Genomic DNA, 9512 nt, shown 5'->3' with positions numbered 1-9512 from the left:
GATAATGGATAAATAAATAATAGATAAATAATAGATACAGCTACATAGGTAAAGGAGATAATAGATCATAGAGAGGTACATAGATATAGATTCTCTCTCTCTATTTCTCTCTCTCTCTCTCTATCCTTTTTTAAATAAAAGTAAGAACTTTTATTAAAAAAAACTTTCAGCGTATGAGGCAGATAATGTTTCTTTATAAATATATGGTGACCTTTTGAGGATGCTATTTTGATCTTTGAATCACAGGACACAATTAATCATTGTTGATAAAGATAGATGTTTGTGTGTATATATATATACACACACAGACACACACACACAGAGACACAAAATTCCTATGACAAGATCTCTTCCTATCACTAGATCACATGAGAAACTGCAAAAGATGTGTAGATCCCATCAGACAGAGTCCGGTTCTCTATCGGCATCATAATAAAGGGATTATTTTCTCCACTAATCTATTTATGAAAAGGAAACAGTGGATTCCTTTCAGGAGCCATCAATTGCTTTAATAAGGAACTGAAAAGCCTGGCCTACTTTATATGCTGAACATCACCCCAGTTGCATAAGGATTTACAATAGCGAAAAACAAAACTGGTTTTGTTATAAATAAGAGGAATTTGTTGGGAAGGAGGAAAAAGGGAAAGGAAAAGAACATTCCTTAGTTATGTTTGCACCTAAGGAGTCAGGAAAAAAAATATTTTAATGCTCATAAAGATTTGTCAGGTTTTCATTCATTAAAAACATCTTGTGCATTCTAAGAGAATCAAACTCTTCCTTAAGACCGGCAAATATGAAGACACACCAAAGCATATGTTCTCCTAGAATAAAACCAAGATGTTATGGAGAATAAAAATGATTGACATTTCTCAGAGAGAAAGGTTTTTTTTAAAAAAAAAACAATCCAGATGAAATTAAATGTTTATGCAAAGAGATGCCGTGCAAATATTCTTTGCAATCATTTTGGTAATTGTTTTTTTTAAGGGTGCGCTAATCCAGGAAGTGCAATTCTGTTATGGGGGAGGAAACCCTAACCAATAAGAGGAAAATATAAAGAAACATTGTGGAAAATCAGCTTATTTATTTAAATAATGGCATGTAGCAAGAGTTGTCCTCCCATCTGTGTCTTTTGATTCATCTTCTTGCCTGGATTCATGCCTGGACAGAATATTGATGGAGTAGCCGTCTTCAACTTGACGTCCTCCAGATGCCTTGAGATGCAACTTCTCTCTTCTTCAATTGACAGCCCCCATTGATGGAAGACATGATGGTAGCTCAACATATCTAAAGCATAGCAGATTGGTTTGGAGAAAGGAGAAGCCTGCACATTTTTTCCTAATGTTTCATTACCATCACTACCCCTTTCTCTTTGATGCAATGGGTTTAGGTTGATCTAAAAAGCACGTATCTGATTGGCTGGTCCTTCATCCAATGGGTGTCAGTAGGCCACAATTAGTGATCCATACTCATGGAAGTTTAAAAGGAGGCCAAACAGTAGAATACCCACAACTGTACAGAGGTGGTTGGCAAAACTACATTTTATTTTTCAGGGGCAATATTTGCGGTGCTAATGATAGCAATAGCACTTAAACTTATATACAGTCCTTTACAGCCCTCTCTAAGCGGTTTACAGAGTCAGCATATTTGCCCCTGATAATCTGGGTCCTCATTTTACCGACCTCGGAAGGATGGAAGGCTGAATCAACCTTGAGCAGGTCAGGATCGAACTCCTGGAGTGAGCAGTGAGTTAGCCTGCAGTACTGCATTCTAACCACTGCACCACCATGGCTAATGATGACAAGGCAGCCGGATTATTTACTTATTTGTTTGCTTACTGATTGGGTTACTTGAATTAATTTGCACCCCTGCTTAAATGAATCTCAAATGTCCATGGGAGAACTCAGAACACCCTGAGCTTTTCACAACAAGTGAAACTCAGTTGACAAGATCCACGAATGTCCCCATTTTATCAGAGTTTCACGCTGCTTTTGATTCCTGGTTGACTCTCCAAACTAGAAGTTAATTTATAAACCAGAAATGGCCATAAATTCTTCTGGAACTAGCAGGGACTGACTAGAGCTTTGTGTAGGTTACAAGTCCTGCTTTTTTGGATACTAAAAATTTGTAGTTCCTTCAGTTTTAGGCGATATTCTAGGCCAGTGGTTCTCTTTTCCTCACCACAGACCCCCTTTAAATACCTTTTGTAGCTATGAACCACCAAGACGTAACTCAAGGTTGAAATCATAACATTTCTTCAAATCTTCATTGACCCCCTGTGATGACATCATGACCCCCCCCATGGACCACAGGTTGAGAAGCCCTGTTCTAAGCCATAACATATGATGAACAATACAAGGATAAAATGGTGCCCAAGAGAACGCCTTTAGGAATAGTTCAATATGAAAACCAACGAGACTTCAAAAATGCGTAGTTGAGACTGGATCTGACTTAGTAGCTTCTTGAGCCAAATTTAGAATTCACAAAAGACCCTTATATTTTTACAGTATAGTTGTATACAAGCCCTTACGATTGTTCCCCCTCTTATGGAGAGGCTTATGGGAAAATTCACACTAGTGTGATGTGATCTCTATAAACAAACATTACATTTGGAATTAAAAAATAATAATGTTTTCTCCATGTCATGTTATTCAATATATATGCATACAATATATATACACAAACATACACACACATGGAGATATACATATGTGTGTCTCTGTATATTTGTGGCTGTGTGTGTGTATGTGTGTGTACGTATGCGTGTACACACACACACACACACACATTCCCCAAATACTGGAAATGTAAACTCTTGGCTTTAAATGTATAAAAATATCTAATTTTAATGCAGAAAAATATATTACAAGTAATGTTCTTTTAATTAGGCAAATGATCTGAAAAACACTGAACATTATTACGGTGTTAGGAGCTGCAGCATATCAAATATGGGATGCCTCTGGATCAGGTGATGTAGATTTTGTGTTAATTTCTTTCCTTTTTTTAATTAAAAAACTATCACTCCCAAGTGAGGAAGCTGGATACCTCAATCCACTGCTAAATTCTTAAGTCATTTTTGAAATATTTGTAAAATCAGGCCAAAAATAAAACTGGGATAAAGAATTTTGTTTTTTACAGTCCAGTCCGTTAAAAACGTTAGAAATAAACTCTCTTATTTGGGATTTTGCTTGCCAATTAAGCAATGACCCCTTGTCACAGAGAAGTGCAGAGATCCAGTTTACACACCTCCCCTAATTAAAAAAATATAAAACAATTACCTTCAGAGCATGACGTGATGGTTATTTAAAGTGCAATGACACCTTAACGCACACATACAGATGTGACGCCCAGTGCTTGACCATTGAAAAAGCTGTACCGTCAATATTTTTTATTTACAAAATAAAATAAAATAAAAAAGGGAGGAAGGGAAAGAAAAAGACAGTTTCTAATCTAGTGAAGGAATGGCAGAACATCCTTTTCAGACATTATTTTTCCAACTCAATTCTGTGGATGTGGCCAGAGGTTTTGAGAGAACCTTTTCATTGTTGCCTCTTCATCTTTTTCCCCCGCCCCCGAAATAACCGATGCAAATGCTCCGAAAATAAACATTCATTCAGTTCTCAAAAGGCTGAACAGGGAGAAAAGGAGGAAGATATGCAAAATCATAACAATAGTAATAATTATAATAACTTAAAGGGAGTTTAGTAGAAGACGCCCCATCCAAAACCTGGCTTGGTCTGAAAAATGTCTTCGTTGATGATGGGGGAAAAAAAATATTATTCTGTGACCAATTTTCATTGGATGGCTTCAGTTCAGGTCTGGCATTGCTCTTTTGAAAGACTTTCCCCACCCCATCCAATGAAACCCTCCCCTCCCTCCCTCCCCCAGGCCTCCCCCACTCCCTATTTCACAGCTGACTGATGGCAGTTTGTTTTTCCAACACTTCGAGGTAGTCCGGTTCGGCCTGCAACTTTCCTTGCAGCAAAGGGAGATCAGGTTTAGATAGCTCCGTAAAATACTTCCTCGGAGTCCCGTACAAAACCGTTTTATTGAGCCTGTCTTGGTTTTGCCGCCTGGACTCGTAGGAAGGGGCAAACTGCCTTTTGGGGAGGGTGCAAAAATTATACTGGACCATGCTTCCACTGGGCAGTTCCTTCACCCTCTCCACAAGGTTTTGATACAACAGTTCAGGCTCCCTGGAAAAGGACTGCTTCTCCAGCATGTCTGCTGCTGTGATGGTGAAGGCAAAGCTGGTGGAGTGCTCCTTCTTCGGCTCGAGATTGCTGTAGCTAAATTCGTGGAGATTCCGGTAGTAAGCGACGGGGTCTCCTTCCTTCTGCATGTAGATAGGATTCTGGCACATCTCGCCAACGGGAGGAGGGATGTAATTATAGACATGCCCTTCAGCTTTCTCGTGGGCCTCGCTGTTGTAGCACCCGTACTGCAGTTGGAAGGAACTGACGTCAAGGTTGTTGGCACTGCTGGGCACACTTGGCAGCCCCTTACGTCGTTTGAGGACAAAGACGAACAGCCCGGCCCCAAAGCAGACCGACAAAATAAACACAACCAGAAGGCCCAAAATTAAGACAGAGAGAGGGACTTCCGTCCGCATTTCCGGAAAGGCGCTGGGGAACATACTGAAAGCTGATGGCATGTCAGTGTTCAGATTGAGGGACAACAAAGGAGAATCTAAGAGATTGGGGTTCTCGGGGCAGATGGCTTCTTTGCTCAAGGTCTTGAGATGTTCTCCAGCATGCTTGGCAGGAGAGTCACAGATCACTTCGTTGATGACCACCGGGCCTCCTGACTGCTGATTGTTCTGCTCGGTGACTTGTTCTATCCAGTATCTCAATCCCATGATATCACAAGTACAATCCCAAGGATTTTCTTGAAGGTCTATTTGAATTAGGGCTGAAAGCTGGTCGAGGACACCTTGCACAGGCAGGTAGGAGAAGTGGTTGTTTCTCAGGTTGAGTCTCGTTAAGGTGGTGCCTCCAAAGACATTGTCCGGCAGGGACCTCAAAAGATTGTTGTTCAGAAAGAGTAGGTGAAGATTACCCAGTGCATCAAAGGTATGCGGTAGGATCTCTTTTATCACGTTATACTCTAAATAGAGATATTGTAAGCTGTGGAGCCCTTCAAACATGGAAGGATACAAGACCTCAAGGTAGTTACCATTGAGATAAAGTCTGCGTAAACTGGTGAGGTTAGAAAAGGCACCTTCTTGGATCACAGCAATCCTATTGTTTCCCAAATGCAACAGGTCCAATGAGGGATAGTCCAAGAGATCACTTTTATAGATCGTTTGCAAGTAATTGCTTGTCAAATAGAGTTTCTTTGGACTGGTGGGCTTGGGGTGGAGATCGGAGATGTTGCCAATTCTTTTCTCCTGGCAATTGATGTTCAACCCATTGTCAGAACTTTGTGAAGTGCAAGCACAAAGACTTGGGCAAGTCAGGGGCAGGGGGGATTTGGTTTGATAAACCATGATGGGCCCAAATATCTGCCTGTCTTTAGACACGGTGACCCGTGGGGTTGGTCGATTCCTTGTTTTGGGTGGGCGGCTGGCTTTGGGAGCCCTGGTGGCCCCAACAGCAGAATTAACTGTTGGGGGAAGTCTCTGGATGTGTGTGTCTGAGTGGGAAGGATATTTCTCCCTTGGGTTGGCATCGCCCATACTTTTTCGAGGGCAGAGATCCTGCCTGGTGAGTTGGGTGACATCTTTGCCGTGCAACCTGAAAGGGGTCTCGCATACAATCTCCCCAACAAAGACTGTGATGGTATCTAGCCATGCTTTGAGAGGCAGAAGGTCACAGGTACAGTTCCATGGATTCTCCTCCAGCTGAATTTCCATAATTCCGCCAATGTGCTCCAAGACTCCAGCAAAAGGCATCATTTTCAGCCGGTTCCCTCTAAGGTCCAGGTGGGTCAGGAGGACAAAACGAAACACGTTGCTAGGAAGGGATAACAACAGGTTGTCATTGAGGATCAACACCTTCAGTTTGTTGAGTTTGCTGAAAGCCCCCGCCTCAATTGCAGTGATGTAGTTGTAGTCAGCCTGGAGATACTCCAGACTCTCTAAACCTAGGAAGGTGTCCTCTCGTAAGATCTCCAGTTTGTTGTTGTTGAGGTGCAGCCTCTTAAGAATCCGAAGGCCCAGGAAGGCCCCAGTTCGGATCTCCTCCATGTCGTTGTAGCCCAAGTGGAGTGTCACGGCATTGGAATAGTTGACAAATTCGTTGGGGTAGAGTCGGGTGAACGCATTCCCATTGAGAAAGAGTTGATAGATCTTGGATGGGGGAGGCAGCAGGAGGCCAACCGTTGTAAATCCCTTGTTTTCACAATTAATATTCAGCACGTTCTCCTTCTCCTCACAAGGGCAACGGCTCTTGCTGCAAATGTCTTTGGCAGGTTTGCGGCTCTCTGTGGTCGGCGCGATCCCAGCTACTGTGAACACACTCAGCAGCCAAACCCCCTTCTGCATCTTTATGGAGCCTTGAGCCCACCTTCTGCGCCAAGAGTCAAGCCTTGAGGGAGATGGGGGAGGCAGAAAACAAGGCACATCAATCAAACAGCACCCAACAATCTGGAGGCAATGCAGCAATGCTGTGATACGGTCCTCAAGGCTCACCCTCAGCCCGACTTTCAAGGATTCCTTTGGGGGCCTCAAGAGGAAGGTTGCTCTGACCTTTCCACCCCACCCTCTCTGTTCCTGGGTCCCCCAAGCAGAGCTAGGATTGTTTGACAAGCTTGGGCTGCTCTTCAGGATTCTTCACCCAGCTGTCCTATTCTGCCTTGCCTCCCCCCTCCAAGAACAGTATATTTGGGGGAAGGGGAGAGAGGAAGGGGGTTTCAACCTGCTGAGAGCCAGCAGTCTTCTCCTTTCCCTTCCTTTCTCTGGAGGAAGGATATTTTCTGACTCAACAGCCCTTCACTTCCGCAGCTCTTTCCCCCTTCTTCTCCACCACTCACATGGAAACTCTTTTGTGTGAGGAAGGAGGCTGGCTCCACTCTCCTCCCCTGTGGCTTCACCCCTGCCACCCCTCCACCCACCCCCATTTCCAGCGTAATCAAAAGCTCTTGGTGGGGGGAAAGGATAGTATTCCGTTCTTCAACCCCACAGTTTCTACTTGGCCTAATTATGCCCAACGGCTCCCAGCAAATAGTCCAGGGAAGCCTTGGGGAAGCCTTGTCCATCTTCCACTAGAAAAGCTGGACAAAAGGAAACGGAGAGAAGCCCCCCCACCCCGTTGGAGAGTTCTCTCGAGCCTCCTCCCCATGACTTTTTTTTGGGGGGGGGGTGTCTCATGCCACTGCTCTTTAATTCGTCCTGTTGGGAGCCGGGATGGTGCTATCCAGACATGCAAACAAACACGAAGGCTTTTTGCAAACCCGAACCGCCAATCTGTAGATCCCACAGAATCTAACTCTCTTTATTTCTTCATTCATCACCCCCCCACCCCCGCCCCACGCCTTCCCCATTAAAACCAAGGCTTGGTGGTAGGAACGAGGGAGGGGATTGTGCTCTCCTCCTTTCCATGGAAATCACGGGGGGGGGGAAGGGGTTGGTGGCACGGAAAATGAAGGTACCAAAAGTCTCCTCCACCCCCGCGGTAGCGTCTCCTGCTAGAAACCCCTTGACCTTCCATAAGGAGAGTTAAGGAGAGACGCGCTGGAGAAGGGCAATCTATAGCAACTCAATCTTCCCTTCCCCCCCTCCCAAATAGCCCACAAACCCTCCTCATCTCCGGGACTTCTGCACCCCAAATCTACTTTATACCCCGCCCGCCGACACTTTGCGGCACCCCCCGCCCCCCAAAGGTGGAGCCGGGTTGAAGGAAACGAAGCCCCCAAGAACTAACAGCAAGTGAAACCCTCCACTTGAAGTTAACCCGGAGCGAGAGGACTAGGTGGAAAGCGAACTGGGACCCCCGCAGCCCCCACTGCCTTCTACCTCCAAATTGTCAAGCTCAGAATCCGCCCCCCCCCTTTTCCAGAACCACCCGCGCCCGCAGAGCTCCCCGGCTCGGACCGCCCGCCGTTGCGGTACTCACTCATCCGGAGAAGCGCAACCTCTCAGTCTTGGCCCGGGCGCGCAGCCCCGAGGTCAGCATCTTCCGCGGCGGGGAGGGAGGCGAAGTCGAAGCAGCAGCAGAAGCTCCAAAACCGGGGCGGGCAGGCGGGCCGGCTTGCAAGCAAGGGAGGAAGGGTCGGGCTGAGCTGGACCGGAGGCTGCGCCGCCTCCGCTTCCCCCTGCGCGGAGAGGCGGGCGAGACTTTTTGCAAAGCGCTCCGAGCGAGCGTGCCAACGAGCGCGTAAAGCAAGGCTGGCTGCTAAGTGTGGCGCAAGGGATGCGCGGGTGGGCGGAGGAGGAGGAGGAGGAGGAGGAGGAGGAGGAGGAAGAGGGGCGCAGCCCTTCCCACCGGGGGGGGGGGAGGAGGGCCAAGGCGCGAAGAGCGCAGCGGCCGCGCAGAGCTCCGCTCGCCTTGGCTCGCCCGCTTCCTCCGCTCCGCCGGTGCCTCCGAACCTCTGAGTTACTTCGGCTGCCTGCGAGCAGGCTGGCCTCCTCGCGCGGAGCCAGCGCGGCTGACGTCACGCGTGGGGCCGGTCTTGCCCGGCCGTGGTGGGGGGGGGGCGAGGGGGGTTAGAGAGATGCGCGGGCGGGCAAGGCGGAGATTCTGCACGGCGCCGCTCTCCAGCTGCTGAAGTGTGTGTGTGTGGGGGGGGAGCAGCCGCCATGCCCTATTTTGGGTGGGGGTGGGGATATGAATAAGGAAAGTGGGGCAATTTGCCCGGGTTGGGGTTATTTTTTTGTGGGGAGGGGAAACAATGCTGCCTATGGAAGAGGAATGGTGGGATGAGGATGGGCGCTCCGCTCCGGAGTGGGATTGTCCCCCCCCCCTCTCTCTCTCTTTTCCCTCCGGGAGAGGAGGAGAGGGAAGGGGAGGGGGGAATCTGGCTGGGAATGATGGGAGGTTCAGCTTAAGGTGTCTGGAGGGAGGGAGAGTCCAAGCTGGGGAGCATGGGAGTTCTATCCCAGCCTGTTGGGGAAATGGATCCTTGGTGCTTACAAAGCTTGGAGGTTTTGTGGCAGTGCAAGCCCAGAGAGCAGCCAAGATCCACAGTTCAACCCTGAGCTACAAATATTCTCTCCGTGTTGGAGAGTGCCAGGGGACGAGGAGCTGGGGATGATGGGAGTTTCAGCCCAGGGCACCTGGAGTGTGCAAAGGCAGCTGGGGGCTTGGTGCGTTTTTCAGGGTGACGGAAATAAAAAGGCTAGGAACAATCTCAGGGCTGACTCCTTCAGAGAGGAAGGGGACGGGGTGGATTTGCTCAAAGTGTAAGGAGTCTCCGCCAAAGGGGGTGGGGGGAGAGACTCAGGAATTGGAGCGTCCCTCTTCCCCCCCCTCCTCCCACTCCTTTCCCCCTGCAAAGCAGTCAAAGTTAACCATTCAAACTTGTTTTGTCAGCTGCTTACATTGGCTGGGAATCTGTTAAAAATAAATAGATAAAAA

At 47.4% G+C, this 9512-nt stretch overlaps 1 protein-coding gene across 1 annotated transcript; it reads right to left on the bottom strand.

Moving 5' to 3' along the window:
• Nucleotides 1–3904: 3904 nt before the first annotated feature.
• On the bottom strand, nucleotides 3905–6481 carry SLITRK2 (SLIT and NTRK like family member 2; the record flags this gene model as incomplete). The annotated part of the gene is made up of 1 exon (XM_081336956.1): nucleotides 3905–6481. One exon carries the CDS (start codon nucleotides 6479–6481, stop codon nucleotides 3905–3907), a length of 2577 nt encoding a protein of 858 aa, XP_081193082.1.
• Nucleotides 6482–9512: the final 3031 nt, after the last annotated feature.

The sequence above is a fragment of the Vipera berus genome (assembly GCF_964194415.1).
Source record: "Vipera berus genome assembly, chromosome: 11".
NCBI classification, from domain to species: domain Eukaryota; kingdom Metazoa; phylum Chordata; class Lepidosauria; order Squamata; family Viperidae; genus Vipera; species Vipera berus.
The sequence above is the reverse complement of the archived record's forward strand: the minus strand, read 5'-3'. Positions and strand labels throughout refer to the sequence as shown.